At 43.3% G+C, this 19314-nt stretch overlaps 1 protein-coding gene across 1 annotated transcript; it reads left to right on the forward strand.

The window, feature by feature from the left end:
* Positions 1–75: 75 nt before the first annotated feature.
* On the forward strand, positions 76–18090 carry CTH (cystathionine gamma-lyase). Its single transcript, XM_050900852.1, has 12 exons — positions 76–237; positions 1862–1943; positions 2488–2583; positions 6105–6214; positions 6874–7005; positions 8992–9049; positions 9852–9929; positions 11137–11289; positions 11500–11621; positions 13477–13529; positions 14739–14877; positions 17349–18090. Exons 1-12 carry the CDS (start codon positions 76–78, stop codon positions 17367–17369), a joined length of 1206 nt encoding a protein of 401 aa, XP_050756809.1. The 3' UTR covers positions 17370–18090.
* The last annotated feature ends 1224 nt before the right edge of the window (positions 18091–19314 follow it).

Raw genomic sequence — 19314 nt, forward strand, 5'->3', positions numbered from 1 at the left:
CCCTCGGGGCGGGGCGGCGGCAGTGGCGGTGTCTGTGGTGCCGGCGGCAGCGGCGGCGGCAGTCGGAGCGCGGCCATGGAGGGCGGCGGAGCTCGGGGCTTTCTGCCGCCGTTCGCGCACTTCGCCACGCAGGCCATCCACGCCGGGCAGGAGCCCGAGCAGTGGCGGTCGGGCGCCGTGGTTCCGCCCATCTCCCTTTCCACCACCTTCAAGCAACAGGCCCCCGGGCAACACGCGGTGAGTGCGGCCGCCGGCGGAGCCCCGAGCCGGGTTTATCCTCACCGGCCCGGCCCGCCCGGGTGGGGAGCCTCCGGGGCGGCGCGGGGGGTCTGGGGTCAAAGATGTGGCGCTCAGGACGGGGTCTGGGGGCACGGTTGGGGACACCGCGAGGGCCCGGCGTGGCCCGACCGGGCGGGGGGTTCCGGGGAGAATACAGACCCTGGGAAGGGGAGCGGGGCTCCCGGTTTGCAGTGTGTGGAAATATTTTCCCTCGTGCTAGCTCCTGGGAAAAAAACCCCAAACCCCAAACATCTTTTTCCCACTGGAAGAGATGGTTTCTCCCGCAGTGGGCTGGAAGGCACGTGTAGGGTGATTTTCAATGTGAAAGCTGCAAGAAGGGGGGCACCCAGCACCTCTCGGACTCGGCAGCCTCCGCTCTGCTAACCGCATGGGCGTTAGGTGCAGGAAGCTGCTAACTGCGTTAAGGTTCAGGCCTTGGTCAGATGGGTTGCATGCAGCCGGGGGCTTTCTTGAAGTCTGTGTGATAACAATACTGTACTTTGCCGCTGGGCCCAGGCAGAATGCATTTTCTCATTTACATAGATTGTGTAAGGGGCTGCTTCAGTTATCCTTCCAGATTGAACAAATATTTCATAAGTATTTTGTGGATGTATTGTAGTAAGTACTGGAAGTGTTTGCGTTGAACTATCGTGAAGTTTCTGACGGCTGCTGTGCACGTATGAGGGAAATGACACAAATTTGCAACTGATAAAGCAGTATTTGTTCCAAATCTGAGGTTTGAACACCACGCTGTGCTGGTTGGGCAATAGGAATTTGCCTTGTGATCTTTGATTCCACACAAAATCACTTGGACTAAAATTGTGAATGCTTGTAAGTAGGTAGCTGTGTTGAAGAAGACCACAGAAGAAGGAGTCACGCGCTGCTGTACTCACGTACTGATGATAGAGTGGCCGTGTTCTTGCCGGAAGCTCTGTGAGAGCGGTCTGCCAGATTCCTGAATATGATGAAGTTGTCATTAAACAGAAATCCTGAAAGTACGCAAATACCAGGATGCTTAGCCAGGTTGTCTCTGTTACAAGTGCATCTGTGCATGCATGAGTATTTTTTTCTCATTAAATTTTCTCAATATTCACATAAAAAGCTGTTGCACTGAAACGTGGAACTTGGTCTGATTGCATGCCAGGGAAACGTTTGAGCTTTCAAGAACTTTTGATGGGTACAGGTTGGCACTGGCCATATAGCATCTTTCAAGCAGAGCATTGTGGAGATGGGACACGTTCTTCCTGATAACGTAAGAATGAGTGGACTGTGTCAACCCAAGGCCTTTTCTCCAACAGTGACCAGAGTTGGATATCTAGGAAAAAGCAGGAGAATGTGGCTAGCAGTATGATGCTTCCCCCAGTGCACCCCTAGAAACCACTTTCAGGTTGGCGATGCCCAGTTAGGTGTCGTGTACAGAAGCTTGACGTAGCCAGAAAACCAGCCTGCTGTTCTTGGAGGAGGTGGATGCGTAACCTTCGTGTTGAAAGCGAGGGCTTTTTAAGGAACCTAGGACTATTATTGTGCAAAACTTTCTCAGTGCTCTTGCTTACGTTATGTTTGTTTCTTGCTTTCACAATAGGGTTATGAATACAGCCGGAGTGGAAACCCTACCCGGGATTGCCTGGAGAAGGCTGTGGCAGCACTAGATGGAGCTAAATACTGTAAGCAACTAATGGGTTCCTCAAGCAAGATGTCAGCATGTGTGTCTCCTGACTGTCTACAGTAGGCATAACTTGGGGAGCAAGGACACTGAGTTGTCAGCAGCAGTTGTATCACAGCAAGGCTTTCGCAGCCTCTGACTACTGGTTATGGGCAAGAGCTGCTTCGTGGTGTGAAAGAGTCCAACGCTTATCATTCAGGGAAGTCCAGCTCAATCATTGGGCTTTCTGTAGCGCGTCCTCTCGCTGCATTTGATGCCTAAGCTAAACTGAACCCGTCCTTGTGCAGCAGCACTGAATGCGGTGGGGAGCAGGAGGCCGGCAGCAGCTGTTACCAGACTGTGTTACCAGTGTTCATCCTGGGTTCCACTCTGTGTAAAATCAGGCTGCTGCTTTTACTGAATCCACTTAACGAGTGAGATAGCATAAACGAGAGTGACAGAACAGGTTCCTTTTAAAAGCAAAGTGAGGAAAGCGAAGGCAAGTTTGACAAGGTTGTATCACATTAAAATACAGTCTGTCTGCCACTTACTCTTTTCTGTTTCAGGTTTAGCTTATGCTTCTGGCTTAGCTGCTACTTTGAATATTACTCACCTGTTAAAAGCAGGGGATACGATTATCTGCATGGATGATGTCTATGGAGGTATGTAAAGCCCAAGTGTGTTTTTGATCTTCATTGTGCAAATGATTAAATGTACCTATTTGTGATTCTCATGAACTTTCTGAATTTCCCATGTAGGACCTTACTTTTGTGTAAAGCTTTATCACTTGATGAGAACACAGAACACTCCTGTCTGATTTTGGTGTTAGAAATTCAGACACTGAAAGATTCTGCGGCACAACACGGAGGTTTAAAAAAAATAGCTAACTATAAATATATGCTTGAATGAGGGGAAGATAGCAACATCCTAGCCTTGCACAGATTTGTTTGCAGAGCGGGACCCTCTGCAGTCCAATGCAGCAGAGCTTTCCAGCTTCTGGTATTTCTACTATTCATTTTCTTGGTTTGACCCTTTACCAACCAGCATTTTGTCTGGGCTGTTTCAGACAACTATTCTGTCATCTTCCCTGAAAGCACAGCTCGCATCTGTTACGCCCATGTCTTCTGAATGCTTCAGTGATGCTGCAGCATATTAGGTTTTGATCTTGCATAGGTTTTTTTGATCCATTCTTCCAAGAAACTCCCCAGTAACAAACAGAGTGCGTCCACCTCTGCCAAAGTCCTTCAAAAGGTTGGTGCCACCCAAAAGTCCCTAGTAGGAAAGTCTGCCAGGATGCCCTGTGACAATCAGTGTCCTCAGTGCCTGACTCCTGTGTTTCACTGATCAGCAAAACTTGTCTCCCTCTGCTTCAAGGCCTTGGCACAAAGAGATCAAATCTGCTTTGTCTTCAAAGGAGGGTTAGAGAGACCAGCAACAGGTAGCGTTTTCCCAAGCAATAGCTGGAAAACCTTTCAGCAAGAGTAGTCACCTTTGCTATCACTGAAAGTGATTACTCTTTGCAGTCAGTTCTCTATGCCTGTGCGCATCAAATATAAATACATACATTTGCTTTTAATGTCTTAGTTCTGTCATGCCAGGTAGCTCTTCTCCAAAGTACATCTGGAGCCAAGTTGAGTGAAGACAGCAGGAATCCCTGCTGACAATCTGCTCCTTTAATTCACGGCCCTCCCACCACAAAACTCGGTGAATCAAAGTCATTTGGCCAAAGCATATTATCAGTTCCTCACTTCAGAAAGGCCCATGGGTGTAATTTTCAAGCAAAACCAGTTCACCTCCTCGTTAAAGCCTCAGCCTGTGGTGGTTTCTGCAGAGATGATTTTCATTGTTTCTTCCCTGAATTTTTTTCATACTTTTGTTGTAAAGAGACCAGCTTCCCCACAGACAGCCTTATTCAGTAGAGTTTACACCGCATGACATACATCTGCAGATCTGCCACTGGCCGCCACGGCCAGTATGTGTTCAGCCCCTTCATTCTTCCCTCGGTTATTAGGGGCTCCTTGTCCCCTAAGTCCCCGCTTGTTTTTCTCCTAGGCTGTGCTCTTCTGGCTGTTCCTAGCCGTCTTTCCTGCTCGTGTTCTTGCACGCTGCAGCCCGGTCCTTTGTCAGCCACTTCCTTGCTGTTGCCTGCGCTGACTCCTTTTTGCCGTGCGGGGTTTACTCCTCCACCACACTTGCCCTGTGCAGCCTTTCATGCTTCAGCCCTGTAATAGCAACCTTTGAGTCACTGGGTACTGAGTGCTGGCATGTGTCCCTGTGCTCCCCCGAGGGTGCGCGAGCTTTGGTAAGCTTTTAGTGCGTTTTTTGTAAAAATCCTGGTTGGATAGGAAGGCAGTACTGCGCTTGCTAACTCAAACGAGTCCGCAGGATTCAAGGTTGTCAGAAGAACAGTAAAAGAAAACAAAAACCTCTCAGGCAGTGCTGGAAAGCGTATTGCCTGGGATGTGTTTAAGAGACGCTGAGTTTTGGGAGGCGTGAGTAGGAGCTGTAGGTAGTTGACACCTCTGAATTCTGAGCCATTGCTGTAACTTCTTAAAAGGGCTACTTTCAGTGTAACCTCTCATTTCCATCTAAGGTTTTTTTGTAGTGTGCTATTATTAAAAGTATGTAAGACTACTATAAAGCAACTTTTCTGTGGTTTGTATCTGTAGAGTTGACAGGCTATGTGAAAATTTCCCATGCTTGAATAAACTTATTGCAGCACAAGAGAGAATATAATAGATAGCTTATTGTAGAAATAGAATTGTTCCTTAAAAAAAAAAAAAAAATTATTCAGACGTAGTGTCGTGGTTTAACCCCAGCCGGCAACTCAGCACCACGCAGCCGCTTCCCACTCCCCCCTCCCAGTAGGGTGGGGAGGAGGAAAGGAAAAAAAAAAAAGTAAAACTCATGGGTTGAGATAAGAGCAGTTTAATAACTAAAGTAAAAATAAAAATACACTACTAACTAAGAATAATAATAATTGCAATGAAAAAGAATACAACCAAAAAAAAGAAATAAGAAACCAGTGATGCACAACGCAATTGCTCACCACCCGCTGACCGATGCCCCACCAGCGATCCGCCCCTCCCGGCCAACTCCCCCTGCTGATGTACTGGGCATGACGTTCCATGGTATGGAATATCCCTTTGGCTAGTTGGGGTCAGCTGCCCTGGCCGTGCTCCCTCCCAGCTCCTTGCACACCTGCTTGCTGGCAGAGCATGGGAAACTGAAAATCCTTCACTTAGGATAAGCGCTACTTAGCAACAACTAAACCATCAGTGTGTTATCAATAGTATTCTCACACTAAATCCAAAACCCAGCACTGTACCAGCTACTAAGAAGAGAGTTAACTCTGTCCCAGCCGAAACCAGGACACGTAGCATTCAGCACACAGAATCATACCCTGCATGCACTATGACTTTATGGCTAGATGACAAACTGCTGTTCTGTGTGAGTGAGTAAATGTTGAATAACCTTGGCAGAAAGACCTGATGAATTAATTTTTAATCCAGCCAGTGTTGCCAGATAGTCAGTGTGTTGCACATCTAGTGATCAACTAGTTGCTTCTGGTTTCTTCTTTTAATCTTTCCAATGAAAGGCTTCAAAGACAGAAAGGAAGGAAATCACTTTTTTATGTTCCTCGCTACATATTTATTTAGTGGAATGATAAGAAACACAGTAGCTGGAGTCTTCCCCTTGATTCTTCTTCTCCCAGATTCTCAATTAAGCTTATTAAGAAGAAAAAAGAGCTTGAATATATGTGGTGGAAAAAGGTTATTAAAAGTGGGGTGGGGGAGAGAGGATATAAAAACTGGAACTGCGAGCTTGTGCGTGGCAAAGGGCTGGAGGAAAAGTTAGAAGCAGGCAACCTAAAAGGGGTCTACTTAATTTTCTGATTAAAAAACCCCGAGTAGCTATTAATGGAAAGTACTTCATAAATCACTCTGATTCCATATCCCCATTATTACTTTTCCATGAGGTTTAAAACTACAGCAATCTTTAAACTTTTTAGAAATAAAAAAATACTAATGTGCCATTTATGGTGTACAGCATAAAACTGTACCCTCCTGACTTTCCATGGATGCATACAAGAGACTGGAGGTCAGTGAAGGAAAGTTAAGGAAGTTGTTTCACTTTGTGTCTCTGATTTTTCGTTTGGTTTGGTTTTGTTTGGTTTTTTTAGGCACAAACAGGTACTTCAGGAAAGTAGCCATGAAAATGGGTTTGAATGTGGTTTTTGTTGACTGCACAGAAACGGAATGCCTGGAAGCTGCAATTACACCAGAGACCAAGGTAGGGGAGAGGGAAATTGCTGAACTTACTTGCTTAATGTCGTTAAATAATTTTATTCTTGCTCTTCTTGTATTGGGTGTATGTGTAAAGCAGAGGGGGCTGCAGGGGCGGCCTCTGCGGGGACAGGTTGAGGCACAGCTGGCTCCCATGCGTCCCCACTGCAGGCTGCTTGGTGACGTTTGTGGTGTCTCGTTGAAAACATTTTAAGAAGGGTAAAAAACACCAGAGAGAGAGAGAGAGAGGAGGAGGGAAAAGGTAAGAAACAGCAGAGGGAACACCAAGGTTGGAGGAGGAGGAGGTACTCCACGGCACTGGAGCAGATAATCCCCTGCTCTAGTGGAAGAGAATTCAGCTGGAAAAGGCCTACAAACTTTTGGGCATTCTGGCTATGTCAGGTGTTCTTCAGATGTGATGCACTTAGGTTTTCAAAAGCTTTGATGTTCTTCCCATGCATCAGTTGTTTTTGTGGAGAATATTACCTCTCCCAAGAAACCTTGCCTTTCTTCAGTAGGGACGCTTTCTATTTCCACTCTGCAAACCTGCATGGGAAGCTGACACTCACCGAGTTAACGTTTAAAAGCACTTAGGACTTACACATGTATCATCACCAGCATTGTAAAATCTCTAAACCGACGTTTTGTGTTGTTGAATTACTGCAGCTCGTTTGGGTTGAAACGCCCACGAACCCCACACTGAAGGTCATTGACATTCAGGCCTGTGCAGATGTAGTACATAAGCATAAAGATGTTCTTCTAGTGGTAGACAACACTTTTATGTCTGCATATTTCCAGGTAAGCACTTTGTTTGTTTACAATTACCCTATTATGTCAGTGTATTCGAAGATACATTTTTAAAATGGAAGCATCACCAAGGAACTGTCGTTTTGATCTATGCATTGTAAAATTACCTGTTCTGTTTCTAAATACAACCCATGTACTGCTGCTGTTTACATTAGTAAAGATGGTGTGCAAAGTATTTTATACCTAGCCGTATACCAGTATGATACCAGCAAAACTAACGTAGCTCAGCAGTCAAGTAAACGCACTGAATCAAGACAGTCAGGTAAGCCATTGGGAGAATGGCTTCTCTGTCATTCAAAAATCATGGTTTTTAGTTCTCAGTGATGGAAACCATAACAATCCTGTTCTCTAACTTTGGCCTTTTTATACCAGCTCTTTTGTATATGCTGTTTATGATCTGTTCTGAACCACTTGATATTCTAAGAAAGGTAGTGGAAGAAAAAGTTAAAACAAGCAAACTTTGTTAAGTCTTTCTTTGAGACATTCAAGTTACCTTTTTCTTCAGTATTTTGGTGAATGTGTGGCTTAGAAGTTTGTAATTTTAATCTCGAACAACTGGCATAACTTTTCTGCTTTTATAACTAGAATACATGAAGTGAAGACAATTTCTTAAGTTCTAAAAATGCTTCAGAATAATAAACTTCAAAGTCTTGTTCATCTTAACATGGGCTAGAAATACTCGTGTATATTTCCCAGGAGACCAAGCTAATCCCTTGTATTTTAGGTCTAAAGTAAAACTTTGAGTGCAAAAGGCAAAGTGTCTTTGTTTTTGTTAAGGGTACTGAGATCTTTATAAATTAAGAGAGCTTTACAGAAAGTGTTAATGCTTAGCTGAAGCAGCACTCGAGTTTGTCTTGTGCGCACCAAAGGCTTGGTGATTTCCCCCCTGCAAGGTATATTACTTCAGAAAGACGTGTGTGAAAGAAGAAAAGCGAGCATCTGGATATATGAGCTAGTTAATGTATCTTTTATTGGCCTGGTGCTAAGAGAAAGTCAGTTGTAATGATTAATTCTAGTAAGCATAATAGGTAATGTCTTCAAAACTCTCCAGACCGCTGCTGATACACTGTACTAAGAAGATCATAATTTTAGAGTGATTTATATAGCAATATTGAATGTAAAAGGCACCGGTGTTTATGCTACTATTCTCCTGGCTGCGCACTGGGAATGCCTGTTATCCACGTTCCTTGAATAGAGGTCCGTGTTTAATCTGACAGCAGCAGTCTTTTATTCTAAATCTGCTTGCTTTGTTACCTTTTAACATATTGATACTCTTCAGTCTTTATAATATGTTTATATTATGTGGAAAGTCCTTTACTTAGTGACTGATTAAAAAAAAAAGTATTGTTCATTACTTCTTGCCCATCAACATCTCAGTTTGCCCCACCTTAAAAAGGCTTCTGGGAAGAAAGCTGGGAGGTTGGGGAAGAGAGACCTGGCAAACAAACCCCTTCGCACTTTCTTCAGGTTTTCAGTTGTTCTTTCGGTGCAGTATCACCAATACTGATATCTAGAAAACAATACAATTCTTTTGCTTTGCAGACTGTGTTGAGGTCTTCATTTTCTAAGGAAATATACTTTAGAGTAAATACCATTACTTATCCTTGCCTCAGCTAAGCAATATACCTTCCCCCCCACCCCAATATGAAGGGGCTGTATGTTAGATGTATTCAATCACTCCTCTCCCTGAAGCCGGTGGGAATTAGACCAGTGCTTTTAAATCACATTTTATTGTGGGTACTTTTTATTGTGCTTATCTTGAATTCAGAGTGCTTTCCTGTATTATTGTTTTTGTCACATATTCTATCTATCTTCATTCTCAGGTTTTTGTGTTTAAGTTTTGTGTTAGGTTTTTGTGGTTTTTTTTAGTTTCTCCACCTATTGTTATTTTCTGTGTTGGATCACAGCCTTTCTGGGTAGCTCGAAATGAACCAAAGTGCACACAAGCTTTAATCAAACCTATTATTTTCATTTCAGCGTCCTTTATCTCTCGGGGCTGACATTTGTATGTATTCTGCCACCAAATACATGAATGGTAAGTATGTGAGTTCAACACAACTCAGGCTGGCTATTTAAAAGCCATTCTGGCTGCGGGTGGTTCATAAAAGCCAATGTGTCTGCCAGTAATTCTTGGATGGACCATTAGAGGAGATGGACCATTGAATAGACCATTAGTCTTTGTAGCTCCTAAGCTATCCCTGGGAGAAGGAATATTGACCTGACTTCAGGTAATACACCTAGAGGTGTTTATAGCCGTGTTGGCTTTAATTTGACTACAACAAAGCAAGTGGCTTTGGTAGAAGGTAGCTGCCAGAAATTATCTTAAGGTTCAAAGGAGGTTTCATACGGCTGCATTGGAGCCTGTCCAAAAGCACGTTCACTGTGTTGTTTCCCAGACAGCCCAGACTTGGAGCTAACGTGACAGTAGCTGTGCTGTAACCCCACGTCCCTGGTGATGCGGATAGAAGTGGAAGTTTTCTAGCTGGCGTTCACTCTCGCTAGGAGAGCAGCCCGGTGCTGCTCTGCAGGACACATCTGATTCCTGTACAACGTCCTGCTTTCTGGCAGCTCGCAGCGGCGGGCTTGGGAAGTGTCTGGGGGCATGCGTGCAGCACATGGCAGAGCACGCTGCTGACCAGAACTTTAGAAAAAGCTGAAATCTGTCTTATGATTGATGTGCTGCACAGGAAGGACAGCTGTAGTAATGAGAAAGAACCCAGCGTCTCGCAAAAATGGGACTGTATTAGCACCAAGACTGAGAAAATGGGGGTTTGTGGCAGAACCCTGGAGCAGATGGAGTGGCTGATTCTGTTCTTGTCTTCCCCTTGCATTTTTAGGGCATAGTGATGTTGTAATGGGACTTGTTTCAGTAAACTGTGATGATCTCTACGAAAGGCTCAAATTCTTACAAAACTGTAAGTAGTCAATATAGAAAATACCTTGAAATGAATCGTATTCAAATATACCAGCTCGTAATGGGAAGCATGTTGCATGCACACAAGTATGAAATCTATCTAGAGATGTAGCTCAGGCATTTAAATGTGCAGAAGTGTAAATGACTGGAGAGAAAGCAGTAACACACATGTAAGAAACCTGAATTCTCGTCCCTGCCTTTCACCGGTACGTAGGGTGGCCTTATGCAAACATGATAGCTTTCAGTATGCCTCTGTGGCTTCTCTCTCAAAGAAAGTTTATGACACTGGTCTCCACTTCCTAACTGCTTCTAGAAAAATGCTGAGAGCAGTGTGGGTTGTTCAGCATCTGTTCACCAGCGCGGCTGGTGAGCGGGGTGAATTGTCTGGTGGCGGGTGCTTGAATGCCGGCAGCGCTCTTTGCTGCCGGACTGTGATTCCCCTCTATCCCTGCTTTCCCCTGAGAAGCGTGTGTGCCCCGCTGCTCCCGAGGGAGGACTGAGCCGTGGAGCCTCTCTCTGTTGCGCTTCCCGGAGCCCCGTGCTGCTGTGGCACAGAGAGCTCTGTGCGTCTTGCGCAGAGGCAGGAGATGTAGCGCGTCCTGAAAGCATCAGATGCAGAGCGGCTGCGGTCTGTCTCCCATGTGCAGCACCTGCAGTTACATGGGGCATGACTGCTTACAAAGTCTCTCTTCAGGTTATACTTAAGACCATGGCAGAAAGAACACCATCGTTTCCTATATTCACTTGACGTCATGCATGAAGAGGCATACAAACATTTAAATTATGCCTTTATTTAATTTCATCTAACTCGTGTCAAGTACATCTGGGTTTTTTTAAACTCATTCACATACCAGAGGATATGCCTAATGCAGAATTTTCTTATATAGGTTGATTTTAGCAACTTTACTACCTCTGAATTGTAATGAATAGATTTCTATACAGTGTTCTGTCTGCCCTCTGTCTACAGCAGAAAGAGTAAAGGTATATTATGTCTAATAAATTTAATCCTTGAGGCTTCAGCTTGTTAATTCAGCTCATTAATTGGCTTCCTACGTGTGTGAGATGAGGAAGACAGATGGCATCAGATGTCTTTCCACTTGTCTTGTTCTAACTTCTGGAATTTTGGAAATTAACACTGTATTTAGTTTTAGTAAAAAAAAAACCCCAAACCCTTTGTTTTATGTGGAATTTTGTTTCAATTTCTGTAGCTCTTGGAGCTGTTCCATCTCCCTTTGACTGTTACCTGTGCAATCGTGGTTTGAAGACACTAAAAATCCGGATGAAACAACATTTCCGCAACGGGTTAGCTGTTGCTCGATTTCTTGAGTCAGATTCCCGGGTGGAGAAAGTCATTTTCCCAGGTAGGCTGACAAGACTTCGGAGCGGGTGACGTCTTAGAGTGATGGATTTGAGTACTGTAATACTACGTGTCGTTTGTGCAGCCTTCACGTTGGGTGACTCTGGGTTAGGTGTCCACCTTGGCGATGGGCTGTTTCCACATAGCTGCGGGTGAGCTGCTTTACCCTTTGAAGTGACGGTGATTAACTTAAAGCAACTTCTACAAATTTCAGGCTTGCCTTCACATCCTCAGCATGAGTTGGTCAAGCGGCAGTGTACTGGCTGTCCTGGGATGGTAACCTTTTACATTAAAGGAAATGTTGAACATGCTGCTACCTTTCTCAAGAATTTAAAGGTAAATGACGGTAAAGACGCACTACCTTAGGGGGACTGGAGACTCTCTTTCTGAGGGTGATAATGGAAGGCAGTGTTTTTTCTTGGGGTGGGGACAGTCTTTCTCTGTACTTGCAAAGCTCCTAAAGTCTTTTGGGTGTAACCATCTCTGAATAATACATTATTTGTAAATGGGAGGTTAATGAGAGGGAAGAAAAGGATGCCTCAGCTCATTTGAAGTATTTGTTTACACAGTAGGGTGTAGTATATCCAGGTTTGCCCAGGCATTGCTTCTAATAAAGGGCCTGCATACCAGCCTTTTGCAAAAATACCTGTAGGATTTGAAAGCAGAGAAGCGGTGGCTGGTGTAATACTGTTGTTATATTTCAAAGTACTCATCAGGAGAAAAACCCATTGAGAAATGACATGAATCATGAAGCAAAGAGGGAGTCCCTCAGTTTGGAGAATAGTTGTTTGTTTATTTTACCTAAACCATAGGCTTTTGCTCTTGTCTTCGCAATGTATTAATCCTGCCTGTACCCTTTCATGTGTTTGCTAGTCTTGATCTCTGGTTAATTTCTCATCCTGCTCTTGTGTTTTTGCTGTTTTGTTCTTGGAAAAACAAATCAGTAATAATTGACAAAGGTAAATTAGAACTTCCTTCTCCTCCCTATCTTACTTGCCAGCTAATGTCATCAACTGAAAATGGATTTACTAAAAATATGATTTTCCCACATAATATGCTTTTACATGAGAGAGAACACTTAATCCTGGCACAGGAGATCTACCAGCTTTGACAAAAAGTATCAGAGAATACATTCCAGGAGAAGTAGTCCCTTATGAGTAAATTCACTTCAGCCCTTTGACTTGGATAACCATCAGTTTGTCACTAGGTTGGTACAAAAGTAAAGCCATTTCCTTAAACCAGGCTGAGAAGAGGATTATTTGGTTGATAGGTTTAGTTGTTTGTTTGTTTTTAAAGGGGGGAAAAAAGTGAATATGAGCAACCAGGGCCACAGAGAAATGTTGAGGGCAGCAAGTGCATCCACAGCAGACAAATCGTGAATCCGTGTTTGAGTGCAGCTGGCTCTCTAGAGAGCCCTTTTTGTCATCCAGGAATACATGTCCATAATTCAAAGATCAGTGCTAAAAAAACCCCTTACCTAACAGTAAGCATTTCACGAACACTAGTCCTGTTAGGCACTGAGAAATTTAGACTAATTTTCAAAATACTAAACTAACCATCAGACCCGAGCAACGACTGAAAAAATCTGTTCAGCCTTATGAGGAGAATCTTAAATGTTTGGTGCTTTTCCCCATCAAGTCTGCCATTTGCCAGCCTGAAAAGCATAGGTGTTAAATATGAACAGTGATGAGTGATGCTGAAAGAAGAGTATGTAAGGATAGGATATAATCACTTAACTGCAATTTTTGAGATCTGCGTCTTACTTTGTTCAGGCAGCCTGCTCTATCCTTCCTCTGAACAGAATGAAAACTGGTGATTCCCAGGCAGAACCCGCTCCCTCGTGTTGTGCATTTTCCCTTCTGCTCTTCCTCCATTGCTGCCCATGCATTGCATTGTAGGAACTACTCCTGAGTTACATTTGCTCGACATGGGCATATTTTAATTTCAGTTTTGCATCAGTGTCTCTTCAGAGCCTTTTTAGGACAAGTCTATTCTAAATTTTAATAGCTCTTACCTGCTAAATGTATGCTTTTTTCCCCTAATTACAGCTAATACCTTTTATAATATAAAAGTTATTATAGAAAAACATAGAGGAAAAAAACCTAAATATTCCTTTTTCCTTAACTGTCTCTTTCTAAGCATTCATAACCTTACACTTCTTATGTTAACTTCTGTTTATTTTTTACCATAGGTTTTTGCACTGGCTGAGAGTTTGGGCGGATTCGAAAGCCTAGCAGAGCATCCGTAAGTCATTCTTCATCTTAAAAGTCTAAAAAAAGCTGCAGAGCAACAAAAAACTTTTATGGGAGCTCTAAAATTTTCTAGTACACAAAGCCAAGATATTTTGCATTTAATTGAGATTCAAGGGTAGTATGTTGTATAGCACAAAAACCAGCGGCTACTCCAGACACGAGTGTGACTTTTGTGAATATAAGAATGCAATGATGAAAGAATTTCCATGCTTCCTTGTTTTAACTGGGAGACTGAGACGCAGTTTGTTGCTGTGATAACAAATCCAAGAAATCGGGGTGTGTTTGAATAAGTAGGATTGAGCAGATCTGGTCACACTGTTGAGGAAAGAGATCTGCTGTTCTGCCTGCTTACACAAGAGGGCACGTTCAGTATGCGACACCGAACTGCATCTGTCTCCGTGTCAGGTAAATTTTGTGGGGATTTTAGTAATACTTAGTTGCCCCTGTCTAGGTTAAAAGGCTAAAAATGGGATTTTTATGGAATTAGATTATTTTACTTAAATCCAATTTGCTTTTCAAAAAAAGTTGGAAAGTTATGACTAAACTTACATGCTAAATCGTTTCAGTTACTCACTTTAGAATAACAGCAAATCTTAAAACACTCAAGCAGCTGAAAGGTAATTGCGAATTGGTAGATGTCAGTGACTGAGCATATGGGGGAAATAGCTTCTGACCTATATCCTCCATAGCTGGAGAGAATAAACTCTTCAGTGTAAGTGGGTACAGTTTGACAAGTGATCTGAGAAATCAGAAGTTAAAAAAAAAAAAAAACCCAGGAGATTTTATACTGGAGATTGTATACTATAGCTGTTTCTTCACATGCTTAAAGCAGAGCTTTTAGGTACTCTTTTTTAGGAAAAAAAAAAAAAATTAAAAAATATCTGGAAGGAAGAGGAATAGGATTTTCTCCTTTTTCAGTTCCAGATTGTTAAGTATCCACTTCTTATTCATCATTTGTAGCTTGGAAATACTGTACTGAAACAGTATGGGAGATACAAGTCACTGACTTGTCTGCAGTTCGCATAGTTTACAGTGACTGATGATACGATCTCTTTCCGTCTGTGGGTTAACCAGCAAGTGGTACACAAAAGGTGTAAAATCTTAATGGAATTTCAGGGGATGTTGGCAGGAAACCAATTTGTTTAGTCTTTACCGATAAAAGTAAACACTTCTTAGAAAAAAGGCTATTTTTTTCCTCCAGGGCCATCATGACTCACTCTTCAGTGCCTAAAGAAGATAGAAAAGCTCTTGGAATCAGTGATACATTAGTTCGCCTGTCAGTTGGTTTGGAAGATGAAGAAGATTTACTGGAAGATCTAGATCAAGCTCTGAAAGCTGCGGTAAGTGGGTTGTTACCTTAGTGCCGTCACTCTAAAAATAATTTCCCCTGTAGTCCTCTGCCTTTCTCACTAAACTGTCTCCTGGTAATTCTCACCTCACTTAGTTTCTAAACTACTCATAAGCGTACCTTGCAGACTGTGTGTGCAGTTTTAAAGCTTTCATTGTTGGCTTTCTCTGTGCAGCAAGGTTTACAATGCTTGTCAGTAACGATTTGAATTGACAGAGATTCAGATACAGCAGACGGGATGTCCCTGGCGTCTGAGTGACGGGGATAGCCGCTAAAGTCAGGCTGAGGGGAGACTCTCATGTAGGCATCGAAGTGCTTAGTGTGTGCTTCAGATTATTCATGTCATAGTTTTAGAGAGGGTTGAAATATATTAAGGAGCTTCAAGAAAAGAGCTTCTACCAGACAGTAAGTCCAATATCTGAGTAACGCTATTTTGTTTATAAGCACTATTTCTACTCCTCTACCCAAAGTTCTGTATTTCAGACAATAGATTAAAATTGTTCTTTACACGTGGTAATTAATGTGATGCCGTATAGTGACTTTTCTTCTCAAGGCAGGTCACCTAAAATACATGAGGTGTAGATGTGTTTGTGTACGAGTATACACACACGCGTATGTGCAGGGGAGAGGCTGGTTAAATGGGTATTGTCTTTTGGTCCTACGCAGATTTGTGCTGTGCTTTGGGTCGGCTAATGCTGTGACTGAAGGAATAATGGGGGTTTTTGCAAGCTTTTTTTTAATCACTTTTTTTTTTTTACTGGAAAGGATTAGTCATAGCGGAAAATACAAAGTATGGGCACTTGCCTTTGAACCGGGACATCAGTCTGATTGATCCCCTTCGGGAGCTGCAGACTTGCAGTTTGATGTACCACTATTTCATTGCAGAATGTGCCGTGTCATGCTGTACTCTGTATTTGTCACGCTGTGACTTATCAAGGGCATTGCCAATGTCTTTGGTTTCTGCAATTGCATATAACTTATTAGGTTTCCCAGATGATCCTAGGAAGCAGATCACGTCGTGTGAAAGGTCCTTTCTTTTTCCCAGAAGGAGGTCCCTGACCTTTGGGTATGCAGGAGAATTCCTCTTGACGTGAAATCTCACGGCAGCTTTAGATCTGAATGTGTGAGCGAGGCATGTGAACCAGATGCCTTAAGCCTACACAGGTACTCTGCCTCAGGCTCTAATTTTGTCTGTTCTCCAGACCTTCAATGGAAGACTAAAATCCTTCCAACCTTCATAAGCATAATTATGTGTTGGGGAGAGGAAGGAGAATTTCCTCCTGATCCTGGTGGGCAAGAGACAGAGCCCAGAGGTATTGCTGCCAGAGCAAAGCACCAGCCAGTCCTTACAAATGCTGTTGGAGATCTCAGGATATCCATTGCTCAAGGATGCGTACTACATCTTTGGTTCTTGTTGCAAGCTTAGTTTTTGTTCTCAGGAACTGCCAGCTACTGTCACGCAATCCCATCCGTAAAATTTGTTATTCTGTCTTTACAACTTTAGGTTCCGTTCCCAAGTATCCTGTTTGCCTGATATAGAACTTCACTCCTGGAAAGTCAAAAACTTTGATTTACAAAATCTAAGTGTACTCCTAGTCTGTTTGTATCCACTTGATCACACGTTGCTCCCACACAGGCAAATGTAGATATTAGGCATGTTGCTACCAGGCAGTGAAAACGTTTCATCAGGGCAGCATGCTCTCTGCCACGCCGTGGGGTGGGCAAGGGGGCCAAAGAGAAGGAGACAAACCAAGGACTGCAGCAAGGCACACGCTTAAGGGGGGCTTCAGCAAGTATTGGAATAAAGTTTAATAAATAACCACACTAAAAAAGCATGAGTTTCCTTCTTCCCTTCTCCCAGCTTATACTTCCGTACTGTGGGAGCACCATAACTCTCGTTGGTTTTTCTGTTTGTTTTCTTTGAGTGGGAATTCTGCAGATTTGGTGACTCCTGAGGAGTCCTTGCAATGCTGAGGACAAAGTTCACAGTCTTTGGTGGACCTTGAGTCAGCTCCAAGTCAATGGCCGAGGCAGAACTAGTTTCGGCACTACCTTGTTCTCCTCTGCCACCTCTGCATCCCTGCGGGCACCTGCATCCCCCAAAAAGAATTAAAAAAATAAAGGTGTTTGAAATAGAGTTTTGTCTGTGTGAGAGAACGTGGTGGTATTGGTGGGTAAAGTATAAATTTGAGTCCTGCAGCAATTGTAGCAGATGTGTAGTAGTTTGATGTACTGTACAGACAGGAAATTTTTTGTCCCTCTGTTTTTTCTCTCTCTCTCTTTTGTTTGTTTGGTGATAGGAAATATTAGCAACAGTAACTGCATGTATTTCTATATGCCAGCACAGAGCACGGAGACAATCTAATGCTAAAATGTATCTCATTTATGAAAAGAAAAAAAAAAAAGTGCGTGGTTGATATAGGTGCATAGCATAATTATCTCTCATTTTTCCTCTCATTGCAGTTTGCAGACCATAAGGCTTGATATTTAAAACTGGAACTTGAAACTGAATGTTGAAATGGCTGAAGAAGATGACATGGAAAGCCAAACTGCTAATGATTTTCCTTTGATTTGCCTTTGAGAATTTAAATCTGTTCAGTCTAATGCTGGATTCCCAGGGAGTTCTCACTTTGTGCAATTACATTTATTCTGCTGATGTCTGGCTGTACATGGACCGTACACTGTGGCACACAGCCTCTGCTCTCCTGTGGGTCCGTTTCTGTTGTATTGTAATCCTTTGGCTCTGGAATTTATGGAGTCAGTAAGTTGTGTTTGAGAGCAGCCGTGTTGCACACTCAGGAATATTATCCTGCCTCTCTCAGCGGAGATGAGTGTTTCTCGTTTGTCATGCTAATGGTGCAAGGGTGTTAGATCAAAAGGGTTGGTTTCTGTTACTGCTCCTCAGGATGCACCGTTAATTTTTCTCATATCTTCTAATCCAACAGTCCAACTTAAAACTGTTGATTTAACTTAGATTTTTTTTTTTAATTAGGTTGGAAATGTGGTTAAATGCTCTTGCACCTGTTGATATTTTATGGAGTATTGAAAATGAAGTGAAATCCAAAACCTGGTAAACAATAATAACTTTTTAATGAGGGTTCTTTCCCTTTTTTTTAAAAAAAAAATCATGTAATGTTAATTGTGGTAATGATTTGGTTTATATTTGGAATGGGTATCATTTTAATTAAAATACACTTTGAATTTCCCTGATGTATTACTTATTTTGACATTTGCGTATACTACTTGCATTCAAACTCAGGTGATAAAATGACCCTGGATTTCTTTACATTTTCCTATAGGAAAGTGATGTCACTGATGTTTTTACTTTTGTCAAGAAAAAAAGACATAAATTCTAATGTATAGCAACTTACGCTGCAAATTGCAATGTTCAGGCAAGGAATATTCAGGCGCCTCAGGGTGCTGCTTGCTTGGGGTATGTGGTGGGCGGCTGCCTGAAGCGCCCTGCAAGGTGTTATCTCCGAGCAGACCTCAGCCCTCCTGCTTCCCCGCAGCTTATCTAAATATCGGTGCCGAAGAACCACAAAAGAGGCACAAGTACGACAGGTATTTGTTACAAGACTGACTACACAGATCTTTCTTGGTAAAAACATTTAGCTTTCCCAAACTAAATGAAAATTAGACTTTCTGGGGGTGTCTTCATTTTCTTTCTCAGATTGAGAGCTGGCATGAAAGGTGAGTTTGGCGACTTTCACTTGCCGGCTGATTAAAAGCTGCCTTAGATTATGGTATGGAACACCCTAACACACGTGCAGGTGAGACGAGAGGGCTGTAGCTGAGACGAGAGGGCTGTAGCCGGCTGCCAGTTGCTGTGAGCCCCGGTGGTACCCCGAGCAGGGATAACTGTCATCTGCTGTTGCTGTAGGAGAATCGAGCCCCCGGGGTTCTGCACGGCCCGGGCAGGGGCTGAGTGCGAGATGGAAATGAATGTATTTCATCTAGCCCTCGGAGTGGTTATTCTGAGTCATTCTCGGTTAGCCTGTCTGCAAGATCAGTGAAACATTGCAGGTAGCTTTTTATTAACTTCTGCAGGATAAATACTGTTACTGTGCCATCTGGATCTGGTTTTGACTCTAAGCATAAGCAGCACATCAGTGTTAATTTCTGTGGAAAGACTTCAGCAAATAAGTTTTTGCCTCTATAATTATGAGTACAGCTTTAAAAACGTTGGCAAGCTCCGGATTAACTGCGTGGGCATTTGTGCGGGCGCGTGGCACATCAGTGAGGCTGGCGGCTGAGTCGGAGGGTGGGAAGGGGCGATGGCGGGGAGATCCAACAGATGGATCAGATGGGGCAGAGAGCGGCGGCGGATGCCAGCCGTGGTGCGGGCAGCGCGCTGAGATCCTAGGGCCTGGTTTTGGGATGGTAAAGCAGGTCCGAAGTGGTGGGGCTGTGCTTGGCACAGCAGCGG

Source organism: Gymnogyps californianus, chromosome 8, assembly GCF_018139145.2.
Source record: "Gymnogyps californianus isolate 813 chromosome 8, ASM1813914v2, whole genome shotgun sequence".
NCBI lineage: Eukaryota > Metazoa > Chordata > Aves > Accipitriformes > Cathartidae > Gymnogyps > Gymnogyps californianus.